Below are 20850 nucleotides of genomic sequence, written 5' to 3' on the forward strand. Positions count from 1 at the left end.
ATGTCAAGGGAGACAGCTCTAATTTCTTGTTTGGCATTGAGGACCTCCATCCATTGTTGAGACAGCAGAAGCAGCATGTCCAGAGTAGAGTGACCTGGTCTGAAACCAAATTGATGATCAGAGATCAAGCCATTGGAGAAGAGGAAAGATTTCATATCGGAAGCAATGATGGATTCCATGACTTTGCTGATAATTGGGAGAAGGCTGATTGGTCTGTAGTTGCTAGGATCTGTTTTTGCACATTTTTTGTGTAAAGCGGTGATGTTGGCTGATTTCCAAGCAGATGGCAGATGACTTTGAGCAAAAGAGAGGGTGAAGAGAACAGAGAGAGGGAATGAAAGAGCGGAAGAACAGGATTTTAGGACCCGTGGGCTGATGCCGTCAGGTCCAGTTGCAGAATCAGAGTCGAGGGTTGACAGAAAATTTTCCACCTTGTCAGGAGGAAAGGACACAGAGTTCAGGAGCAGCTGGGTATGACTGGGTACGGTGGGTACAGATAGGGATGGGTTTGGGACACAAGATTTAGAGGCAAACACAGAGTTGAGGCATTCAGCTTTTTCACATGCGGAGTCAGTTCCCCCATCCAAAACCTTGATCTTTTCTACCCCCGCTAATTTCACCCCAAATCCACTTTTTTGAAATACCAACTTCTGTTCTGGAACCTTGGTGTCCTTGTGTTTTATACTTCTCCCCCCCACACCCCCCCCCCCCCCCCCGGTTGATTTGTTTGTGAAGTAAATGTTAGCTCTTTCACGAGCCTCGATTCAGTATACAAAAAAAAAAAAAAAAAATGCTTCAAGTGGATGACAACCACAAAGACGGAAGTGACGAATCCATGACAATATACATATAGATATATATATATATATATATATATGTATATATATATATATATATATATATATATTGTAACGAATTTGAGAAAGTGTAACGAATGTGAGAAGTATGGTTTTGTTGTGTGTAACTGACCCTCGTAATGTAAAGAAAGGTCGAAGCTCGTCCTCTTAGTTAATTTCATAAACCTACACACAGGACACCATATATCCTTTTAAATAGTTAGTCCCTTATTCTCTGTAGGTTAAGGATGTGTTTCCCACTAGTTTGACTCTTCATTGCACCGAATTAAATAAGAGTAGGCCCTCCGACGCCCCATGGCAGCTTCCGAGTGCCAGGTTTGCCACTTTGCTGCAATTGACTCTTTAGGCACTTTGCTGCATTTTCATCTGCCGTCCACTTTGCTGCATTTGACTCCATTACGCACGAGGTAACGACGAAGAAGAAAGGCGGGTCTCCACGTCGTCATAGAGGGGAGGAGTAAGTCAGCCCCGCTCATCCAACCCAGAACGAGGGGTTTGGCTTGAGAGGGCGGAGAGAGAACGCTTGGGGGAGGTTCGCAAAGGGTGAAGGGCGGGGCCTATATAACCCGCCGCGGGACGCTCCCCAAGGAGATGAGCAGATGAGCTTTTTGGAGAGGATTGAGGTCCGAGGAAGAGTGAGAGAGAGGTGCGGCAGATGCGCGATCCAGCTAAAGCAGCCAAGAGAGAACGAGACGAGAGGGGGTGCTGATACTGAGCAATACGCCGAGACCCTCTAGGCTCTATTGCCGGCTGTGGAGACGCGGAGCTGCCAGCTGCTGTTCGCTTCGAGCACGGAACGTGGACCTCGACGGTGTGGAATTGCCCGGACCTTTCCTGCCCTGCCATCGGCTTGGACCTTCTCCTCCCTCCAGTGATTCCTGCCATCAAGTAAGTGTGCCCGTTTGTCCGTCTTTCATGTTGTCTTGGGGTATTAATTAAGACTGCCATATATAAGCTAATCATTGCACTATGTCTCCTGCTCCTTCAATTGCCTTATAAATCATCTTTCTTTTCCTTCCTGCTTAGTGTGTATAAATAGTAATAAATCTTGTTATTCCCTACTTTGTTTTTACTTCTTCATGCTCTTTCGGTCGCTTTAGAGGTTTCCATATTGAGTGCACGTGGCGCGACTCGGCCAACGTTTGAGAATCGGGTTAGTCTTTGGTAATGCTAATGGCTCGAACGTCGGGTTGCTAAAAACCGCTCGGCAACTAACTAGACCATCCAAACCGGGGTTCGAGCGGTACTCGTCTCCCTAGTCTGCGGAGGGACGGATAAAGGTATTCGGGATAAACCCTGGGCCCATAATCCTGATCCGTTCCATCCCGTGGGATAGCGTTACAAGTACCAGGAACGGGGAGACGGCCAGCTTAACAGGACAAGGGGCTAATCACCCCTTGCTAACGGGAGAGCCGTCCTCCGTATCCGTAACAATATATATATATATATATATATATATATATATATATATATATATACATACAGGGTGTCTCAAAATAGATGGAACCCATTAACATGATAATAATTGATTACTCAGACAAGAAACTCCAAAAAAGATTACATTTCCTGGAAGCTGATATGATAATTAAAAAACTGAAGATTTGAGGTCTCTAGCTCAAAGGATACATTTATTAGAGCACATGTTCCAAATGACCGCCTTTGCGCCTTCGACACACTTGAAGCCGACGAGCGAAGTTGTCAATCACCCTCACACACTCTTCCTTCCTGATGGCACGAATCTTCTGGGTGATGGCCACTTTCAGTTCAGAAATGGATTGAGGACGATTCTCATACACGTGGTCCTTCAAGAACCCCCAGAGATAAAAAAAAATCTGGGGGGGTTCAGATCGGGTGAATGCGGAGGCCACTCGGGTTTGCGGTGCCTGCTGATCAGCCGATCAGGGAATCGGTGGTCCAGCCACTCCATCGTGATGTTGGCTGTATGTGGAGTTGCCCCATTGCACATCTCGATTCACGCCACGACGTCTCCCAAGTCCCCTCCAGAACTTGTTGAGCACCACAATGTAACGCTCCTTTGTCACAGTGACTGCCTCCTCGTCTGCGTCTTCAAACCAAAACGGTCCGATTATGCCATGTTTTGAGATGGCCACCCAGGCCGTGCATTTCACAGAGTGCAAGGGCCTCTGAAGCACCTCGTCTGGGGCTTGTGTGCCCCAGAACACATTGTTCTTGCTATTGACATGCCCACAGAGCAAGAAGTGTGCTTCGTCGCTGAACCAAACATCATCAAGAAAGTCAGGATCCTCTTCGATCTTGTTCTCGAACCACCGGCACATCACAACACGTTTTGCCATGTCAGCTGGTGTGAGTTTATGCTTGATCTGGATCTTGTATGAGTACAGCTGAAGATCCTTGATCAAGATTCTTTGCACTGACGCACGTGAAAGACCCAGCCCTTGGCTACGTCTTCGGATGGACCTTTTCGGGCTCCTTCCGACAGAATGTCTCACCGCATTCACATTGTCAGGAGATCTTGCAGTCAGCTTCCTGCCAGAACTGGGTGTTTCTGCCTTCTTGTTGAGGTTGTTTACTGATCCAGTGGCTTGAAATTTGTGTGCCCAACGATAAATTTGTTTTTTCTGGGGATAGTTCTTGAAGTTGAACTTCCTGCGAAATTTTGCTTGCACCGTTTTGAATGATTTCGTCTCCAAATAAGTAGTGACGCAAAGATTTTTTTTCCTCCTTTGTCCAAGGCATTTTGATTGATTAATTATTAGTTGTTATGGTCTCCTCTCTTCAAATCTGAAAAAAAAGAACAAGAACATTAATATTGGCAGAATTATTAGCAGTGACATGGGTTCCATGTATTTTGAGACACCCTGTATATGTGTGTATTTTATTATTTTATTATATTTTATTATCGATATTTTAAAAAGGTCTTGTGGTGAAGCTTGAACTTTTATTATGACAACAAAAAGTGAGAACGAATGTGTCATGGAAATACAAACTTAAGACTGAAGAATGAAGGGAAATGTTTATAATTCGAATCGGGGCCTTTAAAAAATTGTCTCCAGATCAAGTTGAGTTGCTGTTCAGTAATTTCATTATTTCATAGTGTCTTATTTGTAATGGTAAGACCCTTCTAAGCATGATGTAAACAGAAACGTTTTGCATATATCTGCTTGTGTACATTTTGTTGGCTGTAGGTTTTTGATGGCAATTTTGATGAGGACACACCCGTGATGGCATTGTTCTACAAGCCCGTTGTGGCTCGCTACGTCCGCCTCAATCCTCGATCATGGAACGAGGAGGAAAACGATGGCCTCGTCTGCCTACGTATGGAGTTGTATGGCTGTCCATTGCCCGGTGAGGCTCAGTTGAATGAGGTGGCTAAATATATGACCTCACACTGGGTGTTGGTGGTGTTGGTGGGGTTGGTCAACCCTGGTGTTGGGCTAGCGGCTAGGGTGCCGGCTTAGGATCCTAGGATTCTGGGTTCGAATCCCGGTCGATCGCTGAATTAACGCCAGGGGGGTTGACTCAGCCTGTCATACCTTCCGAGGTCGGCTAATTGAGTACCAGCTCACTGGTAATTCCCTGTTTGTCGTTAAAGGCGACAAAAAGGGTTGGCGTCAGGAAGGGCATCCGGCCGTAAAACATTGCTTCAAAAAGGGGACCGAAAAACAACAACAACCACGGCTCCCGAAAAAGGCCAACCCCCGCTTTGCGGGGAAAAATGGCCTCTAAAGGTGGTTATGTTTTTTTTACACTGGGTGCCCCAAAGGAAAACAGGGACTCGAAACCAAAATCACCAATCAGCTCGGCTAATGAAAGAAACCGTATCCACTGTACTCTTACTCCTGGAGTTTACTTGTATTTAAACCAGGAAGTGGGTGTGGGAGGGGGAATTTCCATAAATACATTCACATCCCCTTAATAAATAACTAGTCCAATTGATTATTTGGAATGGAGCTTTATCCGAACCACAATATTACAGAATCATACCATGCTTTTGCCTTGCTATGTTGTTGTACGTTCCACGTGTTCTACGTAACACTACGTTTTGATTTGAAAGTCCCTGCGTCATTCTGTGCAGATCCCAACAACTATTATTATGGTCGAAATGAGGCAACAACGTCTGACCAGCTGGATTTCAGACATCATGATTTCCGGGAGATGAGACAGGCAGGTTGTTTGCGATTTATAATTGTTTGTCGGTTTGTGGTGTCATGATTAGGACTTGTGCCTTGACTTTTGAGTAGTGAAAGGCCATTGACATGCACTCCAACTTGTCCTAAACACAGCAATTCAAACAAAAATCAACAAAATGAACAGATTGTAAAATAAAGATGTATAAATTATTAATTTGTTTTGTATTTCTTTTTCAGATTTTAAATAAATAATGTGGGGGACTGGGTTTTGCAACTGTGTGTGTGTGTGTGTGTGTGTGTGTGTGTGTGTGTGTGTGTGTGTGTGTGTGTGTGTGTGTGTGTGTGTGTGTGTGTGTGTGCGTGTGTGTACACGTGTCCAGAGCATTACTTATTTTACCATCAAACTTTTATTTTGAGAATATAAAGACGAATTAATAATTGGGTCAAAATGTCAAAGGGCATGCAATCACAGTGAGTACAAATGAAAGGGCCTTATCAGCCCGTCCGCCGCTGCGTTACACGAGACAGCTGGGGTTTTTTTTTTTTATCGCTTCCGTGTTTCTTTATTTATTTACCATTGAGCTTCAGTGTGTCTGTCCAGGTCATATGAGAAATATGGAGATAGAAACTTGGAGAGAGTTTTTTGTATACATAGTCAAGGCTCGTGGAAGAGCTAGTACTAGTACACTGACTGGATCAGGATACAACAGGATAAAAGCAACAGTAGAAGGGTAAACATCAACAGCAGAGTTGAAGGCCAATATAGAGGTAGACTTGGCCAAACAATGTGTGTGGTTAGGAATAGGGGGAAGGAGAGGATACATGAAGTGTACAAAATGGATACAGACGGAAAGTCTGAGGAGGGAAAACTGGAAATTTGAGAGGGGGGATGGGCTGGGGTTTGGGGGGGAGGGGGATTAACGAGGGTAGAAAAGATCATTGTTTTGGATTGGGGACGATCTGAGATGGTGTTGAGCAGCTGTCTTGAATACCTGGAGGGAAGAAGGAGATTGAAGAGGATGTCGAAGGTGGTTCCACAGGAATGAAAAAAGAAGAACGAACGAGTAGAGGTTGGAATGATCCTGGATTTAGGTAGTTTCACCAGAAGGGGGTTGATTGTGTCCAGGCCGTGTGAGCCTTACAGAAACCTGGGAAGGGGTTGGGTGGGAGGGGACAAAGCAGGAAAGAGCAGAGGGTGCAAGACCAGAAAGGAGGCAGTAGAAGACTGAGAGACAACTGACATGTCAGCGATGGCGAAGTGATAGGCCCATAGACTCAGCTTCATTACGGGAGAATCCAATGATCTTGAATTCCTTGGTTTCCATGGCGTCAAGCTGAACAAGCTGTGAGGGTGTGGAGCCAGCTCAGAGGGGAGAGCAGGACTTCATCAAGCTGCGGATGAAGGTCATGTGTGCCAAGGACGGACTTTGTACAATGAAGGATACCCAGTCGGTTTGCTGGCTTCAAAGGCCAACTTTGGAGGAAATGTAGTTTGCCCAAGAAATATCATGGCTCATAGTGAGACCCGGGAGTTTGAGGGACTGAACTTCCTCAAGAAGATTGTTAAGAAAGTAGATGGGGTATGAGAGGGGTTGCCAAACGGACCTTTCAGGGAGAGTGTGAGAGTGATATTTGGCCGGATTGAGAGGCATATTCCAAGTGTTTGACCAGGTTGTGATTTTTTTTTCAAGATCTGAAGAGAACACAGCCTGCCTGTCTGAAGGATGAGGGAAGTCATGGCAGAGGTTGGAGTCATCAGCAAATAGTAGAGAATTTTCCAGATAGTCAGAGAGATCATTGATGGTGATCAGGAATAGGAATGGGCCCAGAACACTGCTTTGGGGCCCTACAGCCTCGATAGGGAGAGGAGAAGAAAGGGTTCCGTCGAGTGTGTTGGCTACGAGAGTAGAGGAAATCAGGAAGCCATGTGTGGAGTTGGCCTTGGATGCCAAAGGCAGAGTTTAGAGAGTAAGGCAGGATGCCAGACTGTATCCAAAGCACGAGATATGTCTGGAGACGACCCTTATCTCATACGGAGAGAGAAAGAAAAGAGGAGTGGGTGAGAGACAAAAATGGAATAAAATTTAAACACGCAAATTGCAAATGTTGTTTTTCTTGCTTGCAGCTCATGAAGGAAGTGAATGAACAGTGCCCAAATATTACAAGAGTGTATAAAATCGGACGGAGCTCCGAGGGACGGAAGCTATACGCCTTTGAGATCACAGACAACCCTGGTCAACACGAGCCAGGTAAATTCAGCCAGAATATCCCAGTGAGTCGAGTCGGTGTCTTTCACTAACATTTCATACTTCACCTTGAGAAGTGGGAATCTGCACTCAGTCATTTATAACACCAATTATGAATGAATTCAGTTAACCTCTAACCTTCTTGGGTGTCGTCGTCACCCTCAACCAAACATTAGCTTGCTATTGTGCGTCCCTCAGATGTCCTCTTGACCATGTTCATCTCATCGGTCATCAGGAGCTCTAAGAGACCAACACATCTGTCATTTTCCGGGCTGTTGACGTTGTGCTTTTATCCATATACTATGTGATAAAAGTTGAGGTTCATGGGAGATTTCAGTAGAGTAAAGAGGTCACATATAGGAAAACAGCAAATGCAACGTGGGATACATCACGAGGATGTCTTTACAAAAGGTTTAAGGGAAAGACTTTTAGAATGAGGTAGGGTATGTTATTCATTCAAATCTCACTGCATTCCTCACCCCTAGGGGAGCCAGAGGTACGGTTGGTGGCTGGTCTTCATGGTAACGAGGTGTTGGGAAGAGAGCTGGTCTTGCTGTTAGTCCAGTTCTTGTGCCTTGAATACAAGGCTGGAAACCCAAGGGTGTTGGCACTCGTGAACAATACTCGTCTGCACATTCTACCCTCAGCAAATCCGGATGGATACGAGGACGCTTATGCCGCTGTCAGTATCCACATGTAACCTGCGCAACTTTGTGTTTCATTGAAAGTTCACAAACATCATCAACTGTTCCATGTCTCATGTGTCTGTCAGTTGTCTTGCAATCTCTGCGCAAACTCATCGTGCTTGCGTTAACCTCTTCCCAAGGTAAAGTAACCCGCTAATCCCAGGTAACCATCGACAGGGCTCGGAGATGGCAGGCTGGTCCCTTGGTCGCTGGACAAAAGAGGGAGTCGATTTGAACCATAATTTCCCCGATTTAACTTCAATCCTTTGGGAATCCCAGAGCAATAAAGAACGAGGGTCAAGGCGAAGTCCGAATCATCACCTGCCCATCCCCGATTGGTACAACTCTGAAGAAGCTAAGGTATGGTTTGTATTATCGTTTCTCTTCTCATTGCCCTTTTTGACCTAATAATGGAAGTTGATGGAACTGTGTCGTAATGGTTAGAGTGTCGCTCTGGGTTGGGGAGGTCGACAGTCCGAACCCCGGCCAAGTTGTACCAAGGATCTGAAGGAATGGCACGTGCTGCTTCCTTGCTTGACGCTGACTTTTTAAAGGATGGAGCATGGACAAACAACCATAGGTCGGCAACCGTTGCACAGGCTTGATGGGCCTATTGACTTCCTACTGCATTGAAATTCTTTGAAAGGAAATTCAAAAATAGAAATTCCATTCAACTTTTTATAAGATATATATATTGGATTTTGAAATTCAATGAGCACTAATCTCCTCAAGGCGAATCATATAAGATGGATGGCCAATAAAACCAGGAAATAAAGAAATAAAAGAAAGGTGGATTTTCAAATTTTCGTCTTTGTTTCAGACTGCTTTGTGGCATTGGTCAGTCAGTGTTCATCTGCGACATTTTACTCCGTATTTCAAAAATCAGTTCAAAGATAAGAGTAGGCATAACCTTGAAAGCTTGTTTGATCGATAAGAGATTGACATTTAGCTTTTGGTTAGGCTTGATCAAACGGCGAAGGACTTAAGTTGTTGTTCTTGTTATTGAATAGCCCCGGACAGTTCTCTCGTACAAGCCCGCAGCACGGCGACAGCCGAAAGATCTCCCAGGAGCAACCCAAAGATCCCCGACATCCAGGATGGTGCACCCCGGCCTTCACCAAGTCAGGGCCACGACAGAGCTAGAGAGAGCTAGAAAGACCTAGAGAGAGCTAGAAAGAGAGCCAGGGAGAGCTAGAGAGAAGTAGAAGGAGCCTTAGAGGGAGTTAGAGAGAGCTAGAGAGAGCTAGAAAGAGTTATAGAGAGAGAGAGAGAGCTAGAGAGAGCGTTAGAGAGATCTGTAGATAGCTAGAAAGAGTTAGAGAGAGCTAGAGAGAGAGCTTGTGAGAGTTAGAGAGGGTTAGAGAGAGGTGGAGAGAGAAAGCGAGAGTTAGAGAGAGGTAGAGAGGGTTATAGAGAGCTAGAGAGGGTTAAAGAGAGCTACAGAGAGAAAGAGAGAGTGAGAGAGAACTAGAGAGACCTAGACTCTAGAGAGAGCTCGTGAGAGCTAGGGAGAGTTGGAGAGAGCTAGAGAGAACTAGAGAGAGAGAGAGAGAGAAAAGACAAGAGGGAAGGCCGGTCCATGGGGACTGATGGGCACTCTGACCGTGACCGCGCTGCCCTAACAAATCCGGGCAGTATGGAAGAATGCGGAAGTTTTGGCCCCGACTTGCATTGTTGGGTCCAACCACCGCAAAAAGGCGTCCCCGATAGTTGTAGGATTTAAGTTCTGCTGTATGCTGTTTATAGCCAGGTATGGCTCAATGGCGTTTGCCAGAAATTGCACCGATAAGTGGTATGTGGTCACCTGTTTCCATGCAGGTGCATAAGCGCTCAAGGTTCTCAGTGCTCTTCACATATAGGGATCGATCCATCCGCATGCATCATGAAAGTCAAGTGTGACCGACTGCTTCTCACCACACCTGCCTCTCACGATTGTCTTTCTCAAGGTGGTTTGCACGTACCGAAGCAAACAATTGTACTTCTCTAATATCCCACCAACAAAATGGCATAGTCTCTTGAACAGGTTCATTTTGGTAATGAAGGAAAGTGCCACTAGTGTCTGTACAGGACCACTAGTCTGCTTTCTGGTGTGCTGGGATTGGTACGAAAGTAATGCCTGTTTTTTGGGGGTTTTTTTGCAGGTGTGCCCAGTAGGAAAGCAACAAAATTCCTCCTGAAAGAATAGTATTCCAGACCTTTTATCCCAACTGGCACTGTAATCGGTCACGTTTAAATTTTAAACAACTAGGGCATGCCCGTACTATATATATATGTAAAATTATATCCCCCCCCTCTATTTACATGAAATGGTTTGGTCCATTCGCAAAGCCAAAGCGAACGGCTTGCGAGTATGGTGACAATCCCCCCCCCCCTCTATTTACATGAAATGGTTTGGTCCAAAGCGAACGGCTTGCGAGTACGGTGACAATCCCCCCCCCCCCTCTATTTACATGAAATGGTTTGGTCCAAAGCGAACGGCTTGCGAGTACGGTGACAATCCCCCCCCCCTCTATTTACATGAAATGGTTTGGTCCAAAGCGAACGGCTTGCGAGTACGGTGACAATCCCCCCCCTCTATTTACATGAAATGGTTTGGTCCAAAGCGAACGGCTTGCGAGTACGGTGACAATCCCCCCCCCTCTATTTACATGAAATGGTTTGGTCCAAAGCGAACGGCTTGCGGAGTTTGGTAAAGAAATCGCCATAGAGTGCACAAACGCGCAGGAAAGCGAAAGAATCGCAAATTAGTTTTAATTAGTTTTAAAACATAGTTTAACGCCAACATAGCGGCAACATAGTTTGCCAACGTGAAATAAATGAATACGCTCTCAAATGTGCCGTCCGAGGCAGAGTCTGTTCGGCACGTTCGGCACACGTGATAGCTCGCTGCTCTCTGATTGGTTGAATCGTTTTTTGGACATAGCTCGGTAACTACTTCTCCGATTAATATGAAACCTTGAAAAGGCACATCCTCAGGTCCCCAGCAATATACCTGGCAAGGTTAAAGTATATCGGACCCGTGGTTGTCGAGAAACAGCGGTCACAGACATACACACAGACATACACACAGAGATTACTGGAATTATAGATAGATACTCGTTTAAAATGGCTGCCCACTTTTTTCCCCTCTCTCTCTTTTTCGTTCCATTTCTGTTTCATCCCCGGTTTTCCCTTTCTCTTCTTCCTATATTTGAACTTGTATCCAGTTTGTTCACCCCATCCCACCCCCTCTCATGTCCTCTTAACTCTCCCTTTGATAAGATTCTTACTCCATCCAAGAAGTTGTATGTTCTTCTTTTGTTATGTTCTGGTCCATTTTGTGTTCCAACTCTTCCATGAGCCTCAATTTTTTTTTTTATACAAAGAAAAAAACTTTTAAGTTTGCCAAAGTTTAAGCTGTGATTGCATGTGTTTCTGGAGAGAGAATGTAAGGAACTTTGACACAGAAGGCCTTTCAAAGAGTATTTTGTCTACCTAATGACCTTCACTAAGAGTAGGCGTGTTACCCTGAAAAAATTCCTAATTCATGCTCTAACTTACAGGGAGCACTGCATAAGCAGCACAGCGGCGGCCCCAGCAAATGATGCTACCCACAGCCACGCGCTGCATATAAAAGAAGAAGAATCAATGAGGCATTCAAACTCAAATTTCTCTGAAACACAAGATTAAGCAAATGAGGATCAGGATTCTACTAAAGCATGAAATTATTCAAGTTTGAAGACCTCGTAGATGAAGTTACACCAAGGAACTTTGGTGCAGGAGGAGGCCATCTGGGTATCATCAGTGTCACCCATCCACATACAATGTGGTTTGGTAGTGTGTGTAGTTATTTTAAAGGTTGACTGTATTTTTTTTTTTCATAACAACCAGGTTGCTGTGGAGACAAGGGCCCTGATTTCATGGATGCAGCGGATACCTTTTGTCCTTTCTGCAAACCTGCATGGTGGTGACCTTGTTGCCAGCTACCCGTTTGATCTCGCCCGGTCAGCGTGGCGTGGTTTTGAATACACGGCGACTCCCGACGATCACGTCTTCCGATGGCTCGCCTTTGCCTATGCAAGTACGCACCGCAACATGGCCGATGGAGGGCAACGACCCTGTCATGGAAATGACTTCGGGAAAGAAGGCGGAATCATTAATGGAGCTTCCTGGCACACTGTGGCTGGCAGTAAGTACTAAGTATGCAAGGTGGTGTGTGAGAGATGTAGAAGTTAAGTCGAATGACTGATGTCTCGAGCTTTTGCTTAGACTTGATATGACCATTTAAAATGAATATGACCATTTTAAAAATCATTATATTGTTGTAGCTGTGGGTCGTCTCAGTTGCCTGGTAAGAATCCCAGCGGGGCCGCTCAAACAGCGGCTGTAACAGCCAGCTGGTCCAGCCATTCTAGGCCATATTACGGGTCTTTTCGCTCCGATACCGTGCCAGTAGTACCGTCGAATCAGTGATGTGATACGCTAGTTGGTACAACATGCCTCGTCTCTAATTAATGAGCGAGTGTGTCAATGAGACGGCAGCATGGACTGGATGTACGGCATTAATTGCCATTGCCAATTAATTAGTCCTCAACGGACTTTCCCTAATCACAGAGATGATCACCGTTTTTCGAATTCACTCTGAGACCAGGTATATTTAATAGTACAGCAATGTTCGTGGGGGAGGAAATACGGTACAAGAAACCAATGCAGTAATCAAACAATAAAAGCCCCTTCACCCAACTACTGAACATATGCGCCCACAAAACAATAACGAATGGAGATCCTTAAATACCTATGTCCTTAGCGGGCCCAATCATTCCACGGTAGAGAGACAGAGGTAATCACAGGACACGAAATACCGGCTTCTCCATGGCAGAACTCCGCTGGATGGATATAAGCACAATCCCAGCTGCTCTGGCAGAATTGGCCGCCTCGTCCCACTTGCTCTGGGCTCGGGAGGAGAGGGTGTGGCTCTGGTGTGGGTGGGTTGTGGCTCTGACCAGGTGGCACGAGTGAGGTGCACAGCTTTCCCACAAGTGGCATTCGACCTTCTCTCTGCTTTCGCCCGTTGCACCCACTTTTAATCACCACAGCCACCCACATCACCCATAATGCACCATGACCCTCTCCTCACTCACCATTGGTCAAGGATCCCGTTTAATGGGTGATGGACTGCACCTTTTTCCTAGCGCTTGCCAAGCCAGCCGTTCCTTATCAACGGTTTTGGATTGAGTGTTTGCTCGAATGTTTAAGCCACTTGGTAACTGAATACATCCCTGATGCTCTTGGGGCCCGATCCTAGATCCACTGTAATCTATATATCCCAGAGAGGATAACAACATGACACTTCCTGCCGCTTCTGTACAGTGGGTGTGCTAGTAAGCTTTAAAATCAAATATCTATTTGATGAGGTTAAATATGCAGTTGCTAACCTTTTATTAGGAAATTGATCAATCTATTATTTGAAATGCCAACTTTAAATCTTCTGCCATTCCTAAGAGGAAATAGTTCAATACCAACAAATGAATAAATCGCAGAATGTGAAAATAAAAATAACAAATGTTCTTCATTGGAGAATTTAAAATCATTAATTTTAGGATATAATTTTCTCACTAAATGTTCTCGAATGGCCAACCGTTTTATTTTTTTGAATGCATGGGCTAAAGCTCATTATAGAGCTGGCACACACACACACACACACACGAGAAACACTTAACGCAGCCACTGAGCTTGGAGGAAATGCCACCATCACTTCCCGGGATACTCTGGGTACTAGTGACGCAATAACAATGGGGCCGCTTGTCTCGCTCAGCGGGGCATTTCCTCAAGAGGAAGTTCCTCCTCCCCATGGAAGCCAACCGATGGAGATTGTCCGTGTTCTATCCTTTTCAAGCAAGGAAGGAGCACGTACCATTTTTAAAGTCTTTGGTATGACTCAGACACCAACATTAGCAAATGGGAATATTTTTCAATGCATCTTCAAAATAAACTACTTGTTTTTGCATAATCGCTCGCATTGCTTGGAATATTTATATTGTTAGATCCATTTAATAAACTTCTGCTGGTGTTAAGCCTGGTAAGCCTGGTGTTGGCTTAGCGGTTAGGGTGCCGGCTTGGGATCCTAGGTTCGAATCCCGGTCGATCGCTGAATTAACCCCAGGGGGGTTGACTCAGCCTGTCATACCTTCCGAGGTCGGCAAATTGAGTACCAGTTCACTGGTAATTCCCTGTGTGTCGCAAGAGGCGACTAACAGGGTTGGCGGCAGGAAGGGCATCCGGCCATAAAACATTGATTCACAAAGGGGACCAGGTGCCTGAAAAAGGCCAACCCCTGCTCTGCGGGGAAAAATTGCCTCTCAAGGTGGTTCTTCTTGTTTTTCACTTAATAAACTTCTGCTGAAATTTCTCTATGTAAAAAAATTAATAAATCTCGATTTGGGCCTTGACATTGCAAACGTCCATTTTGCCACTTTAGTTCATGATGTCCCTTTCCCTTTTCAGGCATGGGGGACTTTTCCTATCTCCACACGAACTGCTTCGAAGTGACAGTTGAACTAGGCTGTGACAAGTATCCACATGAAGTCGAGTTACCCCAGGAATGGGAGAACAATCGGGAGGCTTTGCTGGTTTTCATCGAGCAGGTACAAAGCAAGAAGCTAAGGTGGTTGCCATTGGGTCCAAAGACTGCTAATTTCAATAACACAGTCGCTTTCACAAATAACGAAGCAATAAGCTAAGGTGGTTGCCATTGGGTCCAAAGACATTTCTAATTTCAATAACACAGTTGCTTTCACAAATAATTATTTCATACAGATCCTGGTGTTGGGCTAGCGGCTAGGGTGCCGGCTTAGGATCCTAGGATCCTGGGTTCGAATCCCGGTCGATCGCTGAATTAACGCCAGAGGGGTTGACTCAGCCTGTCATCCTTCCGAGGTCGGCTAATTGAGTACCAGTTCACTGGTAATTCCCTGTTTGTCGTTAAAGGCGGCAAAAAGGGTTGGCGTCAGGAAGGGCATCCGGCCGTAAAACATTGCTTCAAAAAAGGGGACCAAAAAAACAACAACAACCATGGTTCCCGAAAAAGGCCAACCCCCGCTTTGCGGGGAAAAAATGGCCTCTAAAGGTGTTTTTTTAAATTTTATACAGATCGCATTCCAATACCTCTGGAGCCGAAGTTTTCAGGTTATTGGTCCGTCCGTCATCGGTGTGCTGTTCCCGTGGTACTTGTGAACCACTGGAGGGATTTTAATCAAACTTGGTACAACGATCGACTGCAATACAAAGATGAACGGATTCAATTTTGGGGTCAACAGGTCAAAGGTCACGTGCTCTTTGAATACAATACGTAGGAGATAGTCTGTTGTCTATCTCCGACGTTTCACATGTGACCTTTGAGATCATACGTGAGTGTAGGTTGACATTAACGTGGGTGGAGGCATATCCATCAATGTATTCCCATCAAAATCTATTTTCTAGTTCACAATGAAATGGTGCGCTTTGTGTTTATGCAAAGTGGATGGCAATCATCTTGACTTATTCATTGGGTCTTTATTCTATTTCAAAAGGCCAACAAGGGCTTGCAGGATGGCCTGGAGCAGTGATTCCCAAACTTTTTTTTGTCCATGACTCAAAATTTCAAATCACATTCGCCTCGTGACCCAAATGATACGGGGACCTACTTGGTACTGGTAACTACGATAAAAATTGTCGGAGAAAACGTTTGACATGAAAACCCCCCTCAAAAACCAGGATTTTGAGGATTTTTTTTTCAAGTTTGGGTTGTGACCCTGGGTTTGGGAACTCTTGCCGAAGAGGTATCCACACTCACCTCTAAGCTATCTCGCCTGGGTTCGAATCTCGACCCAGCTATAAACTGGAATCCCCGGTGTTTCACAGGTAGGGTGAATCATCAATGTGTGTGGTGTCCCTTGGATGGACATTAAAGTTGGCATCCCGTCTGCCCGCATTAGCTGGACATTGAAGATCCCACGGCAGGATAATTTTTGCCACCACCCTGAACAAAGTCCAAATTCCTGTCATTACTACAGCTGGGAAGGCAATGATAAACCACCCAGACACTCTTGCAAAGAAACTGCTTCGACAGCACCGACACTCTGTAACAGAGTATAGTCCATCAGAATCAGAAGGCCAACAACAGCATTTGAAACACTTCCTCTGTGGGCAAGTCATGAATCGGTGGAATGTAAAAATCGGTATTTCAGTGACTGAGTGTATGTTGGTACATTTCTGCACCATGACGTCACGTGCGATTCTATGGCACTGGCCACATTTTCCATCCAATCATCATGTAATTTTGTATGAAGCTGGCTTTTACTAAGGCACACGTTTCTTGTATCGTCAACTTCGTTGTGGAATGGCTTTGAAAGCAATTAAATACAAGTTAGTGTTGAGAAAGGAGGTGCACAGAGCACACTGCCTGCACAAGTGCTAACTCATCTACACTTGCCACGAGAGATGGTTTGAGCTCAATTTTTCAGAGCCTGAACCGAAAACACCAGTAAAAGGCAGGAATGCCGAATCAATTTCCCAAGAATTCCCGGGAAACGATTTACCGGAAAGAAACACTATGTTGGGTTCAATTCATTTGACACTTTTTCTCAGTTTAAGCTTGAGCAAATTAGGCTTCCACAATCTCTACCATGTGCGGTGTGTCAGGGGTATGGCACAATTGCTGTTTGTGTGGCACAATCGGAAACCTAGAAGATAATGAGCACTAAAATATTATCCTGAATTTTGTGTGGACCAGAACTTTCAGTAGAGTCCTTTTTCAACTCGGTAGGATAAGGATCATGGCTGATGTTCCACAACATGATCAAGGATGGTTGTGGATGCCTACTAATACCGCACCCTCATGGAATTTGAGACTTCATAAGAATTCAAACTATTCACAGCCGTCAATGACAGATGGTGGGTGGAGTTTAGAAAAAATTGTCGTATCAAGGAATTTATAAAATACTGTTGTAGCTGTCGGGTCAGTCCAGTTGCCCGGTCCAAATCCCGACGCACCACGTCAATGCCGTCACGATGACCGACTTATTCCATCCGATTGATTGACTGATTTCCGTCTGGTTTCGTTCCGAGCTGGATCGCAGGCCTGTTTGCCACGATACCTAATTCCAATAAAACCATTGACATTGGTGCCATGCGTTCGTTACACTAATGGTGACTGGACGGAAATCGACGGATGCAGCCACAGTCCTGTCCTAGTGCTATCCGTTGAACCAATCAGTCCTTTAACAGACATGTATAAGTCTAGCGATCAGAGACACTTGAATCATCCAGAGACTAAGGGAATTTATAAAGTGTATTTAAAGCAGTAAAGCTTCATTTATAAAGTGTCCTGGTGTGTACCCCGATTTAGAATAGGTACACCGTATCCCTGCGCATCGTAAGAGGCGACTGAGGGTTGGCGTCAGGAATGGCATCCGGCCATAAAAACATTGCCTCAAACAGGGAACCATGATTGTCATGGGGCCCGCAAGGCTAACCCCCACTCTAGTGGGGAAAAATGGCCTTAAAACGATCATTCATTCATTCGTATATTCATTAAAAACACACATGGTAGGAATACAAAAAGGAAGCAAAACAGTTTAATAATCCCTCTCCCCACATACATGGTCTTGGATGAACGAATGGCAATTCCTTAAATAACTATGCCTTAAGGCCTCATTGTGGGGTGAGGAGGGAAAGGGGAGGGAGGAAGACATCTTACTATACATAAAACAATGCATATTCCATATCACAATTAAATAACCTCACACTTGTTCTATTACATGCAATACGGAAAATAACTATTGAAAATCTATGCAAAGGTACCCCATAGAAGGCATTACCACAACAATACGTTGAAATTGTGACCTGGCAATAAAATAACACGAGTTCCATGTACAATTCTGTGAATACAATTTATCACCATTATTCCCAGGCCCAGCGTGGAATCAAAGGGTTTGTCGAATCTGCTGACGGGGGACCAATTGCTGGGGCAACCATCTCTGTGGAGGAGTTGGATCATGATATTACGACAGGTAGAGCAACAGATGATTGTCAATCCCCATCCTTGACGTCTGTTCAACAGAGTCCCAAATGCCGAGTTGTACTTCCTGCCTTAGGTGAAGATGGGGATTACTGGCGGTTGCTCAACCCAGGAGAGTACAGAGTCACAGCACGCGCTCAAGGTCACACCAGCATTACGAGGTCGTGTGATGTCGACTACGAGATGGGCGCAAGTGAATGCAGCTTCGTCTTGGCTCGATCTGATCCTCGGCGCCTTCGTGCCATGTTGAGGAGGTTGCACCGGCAGCGAGCCCTGGCTCGTTTCCGTGCGAGACGTCGAGGTGAGTGAACCACAGCTTCCTAGCCCCGCACACCCTATTATGTTTGTTTTTTAACCCTATTTTTAACACTAGCTAGACTACCATTATCTTTCAATAATCATTCTGCTTCACCATTGTTGCTCTTTCAACCTACAATGGCACTTCCTGCTCATTTCTCATATCGATCTGTTATCACCTCCCATTCAATGAGTAGATGCATTAAATGTTGATATTTGGCTGTCTAGTGTCTTTGTTAGGGTCATTTCAGTCGACCAGAAATGCATCACAAACTACTAAGCCTCATTTCCCTGATGCAGACCATGAGAGTATTTTCCTTTTCTTTTACTGGAAATGAATCATGATTTTATGAGCAGAAAGCAGAATAGCAGCTGTCAAAATAAATTCAAAGTATCTCTTCAGCTGAGAAAGGAATTCCCACAACATACTTCCAGCGACAAAAGCATACCGTTGGATTGGTTAGATCAGCGATCCACTGTAAACAGTGAATCTTGTGCAAGTCTTTAAGAAGATGATAAAAAACAAACTCTTCCCCATGGGCTGGCAAAACCCACCATAACATCTGTCTTTCTTGCAATCCAAAGCTCTTGATATCTCTCATGATGAGGCGAAAGCACAACGCACGTTGCTCTCACTTCACAGGCAGGTCAGTGGAATGAATGAATGAATGAATGAATGAATGATCGTTTTAAGGCCATTTTCCCCGCTAGAGCGGGGGTTAGCCTTGCGGGCCCCATGACAATCATGGTTCCCTGTTTTGAGGCAATGTTTTTATGGCCGGATGCCCTTCCTGACGCCAACCATTGGTCGCCTCTTACGATGTGCAGGGATACGGTGCACCTATTCTAAATCGGGGTACACACCGTGATCATTCATACCAGCAAGCTGGTACTCAATTTGCCTACCTCGGAAGGATGACAGGCTGAGTCAACCCCCCTGGCGTTAATTCAGCGATCGATCGGGATTCGAACCCAGGATCCTAGGATCCCAAGCCGGCACCCTAACCGCTAAGCCAACACCAGGCCAGTGGACTGTTTTATTTTACACGACCATATATTGTGAGCTTTAACTCCTTCTGCCGTCTCACCCCTCCGACCTTCCCCAATAACTCCAGGACACGCGCGTTCTCCAGTAGCCCCCTCCTGGTTAAGCTTCAAAATATCCAGGCATAAAACACGCCTCCACTCTGTAAAATGAAATTTTTCTGTTGAGCGGCTCAACCAGGTTGCTGAAAGTTATCGGATGAAGCAGCTGTACAAATTAGCTGTTTGTGAATGTTCGTAAATTTCGATTTCATTGAAAGTCAAGCAAAAGTACCAAATGCATCCCCTTTTCATTATAATGTGATGAGGATACACCTCACTATCGATCCAACCATGTATATTAGCCCACCCCCCCAATGCAGCACAGCAGGAGATGGTGTGTGTGTGTGTGTGTGTGTGTGTGTGTGTGTGTGTGTGTGTGTGTGTGTGTGTGTGTGTGTGTGTGTGTGTGTCTCGGACTCTAGGCCATAACCTTTTACCATTTGAGCTTTTGTCATCAAATTTTCAACAGACCCTTTATTCTGAGAACATGGAGAAAAAACATTGGGTGAAAATGTGAAAGGTCAAAGTTATAGTGACTATAAATAGCCTTTATTAGCACCACCGCAGCGCGTCAAGCATGAGACGCCCAGTTTGTTTTATTCATGAATCGCTTCCCTGTTTATTTATTTACCATTGAGCTTCAGTGTGTTTGACCAGGCCATAACATTTTTACCATTTGAACTGGTGTCATCAAATCTTCAACAAACCTTAATTATGAGAATATGGAGAACACATATTAATAAAATGTACAATTTTTTTTTTAACTGTCGTTTTCGTTAAGTTTAGTTCCGAGTACAAAGCAGATGCGGAAGGGCTTTGCATTTTGAGATACTTTCTTGTTTCACAATGTAATCCAAACAAAGCTTCAGTACAGTTCTAAATCCTCGTTTTTTTATTCCACAGGGCAAGACAGGACTCCTTTGAGACCTCTCGAGGGGCTTGGGGCACGACCCCTATTACGATACTACAGATGGCGAGCATATCGTGGGCATCGTCGTGGACATCCACGCACCCGCCCACGACCAATCACTCAATCGCTACTTCCTCGATCTCACACTACTCCTCCCAAAACAAACACTGCTGTCCCTCTTCAGCAAAGTTCTAGCATCAGCTAACTTCCTACCTCATCGTTAACCCAAAACCCTTCCCATCTCCCCTCAAAGTCTTCCATGGTCAAGCATTCAATAACAGTGGAAGCTCCAAACCAAACCCAGAAACTGCCTTGTGATGAAAAAGACATTTTTCTATGTCAAGCCAAATACATCAAATGAAAATAAAACAGATTAATAAAATCTGGAACAAAACGTGAAAGAAAGATGATAACACTGCTTTGTTTTGAATGTTATATTTTAAATGTAATTGCTGCTTTGAAATTGCCATTTATGTAAGAAATACATTTTTTACATGTCAACTTATTTCTCTGCCCTCCATCTCACTCTTTACTGGATCGATCTCTACCCAATTATATTTTCCCTTGAAAAGATATTTTCTCCACCACAGAAAGAGAAAGCAGTATGGAAAATTTTGGAG

At 44.8% G+C, this 20850-nt stretch overlaps 1 protein-coding gene across 1 annotated transcript in view; it reads left to right on the forward strand.

The window, feature by feature from the left end:
• The window catches only part of LOC137413232 (inactive carboxypeptidase-like protein X2), a 68838-nt gene extending 48103 nt beyond the window's left edge, over positions 1-20735 (forward strand). Inside the window, exons 6-15 of the mRNA XM_068098630.2 lie at positions 4025-4184; positions 4915-5003; positions 7095-7218; positions 7701-7897; positions 8079-8261; positions 11772-12069; positions 14385-14524; positions 17830-17929; positions 18014-18238; positions 20224-20735. Of these exons, the coding sequence (XP_067954731.2) occupies positions 4025-4184; positions 4915-5003; positions 7095-7218; positions 7701-7897; positions 8079-8261; positions 11772-12069; positions 14385-14524; positions 17830-17929; positions 18014-18238; positions 20224-20435 (1728 nt within the window). The 3' untranslated portion in view covers positions 20436-20735. The remainder of the gene's footprint in view (positions 1-4024; positions 4185-4914; positions 5004-7094; positions 7219-7700; positions 7898-8078; positions 8262-11771; positions 12070-14384; positions 14525-17829; positions 17930-18013; positions 18239-20223) is intronic.
• The last annotated feature ends 115 nt before the right edge of the window (positions 20736-20850 follow it).

This window comes from Myxine glutinosa, chromosome 1 (assembly GCF_964187855.1).
Source record: "Myxine glutinosa chromosome 1, kmMyxGlut1.1, whole genome shotgun sequence".
Taxonomy (NCBI): domain Eukaryota; kingdom Metazoa; phylum Chordata; class Myxini; order Myxiniformes; family Myxinidae; genus Myxine; species Myxine glutinosa.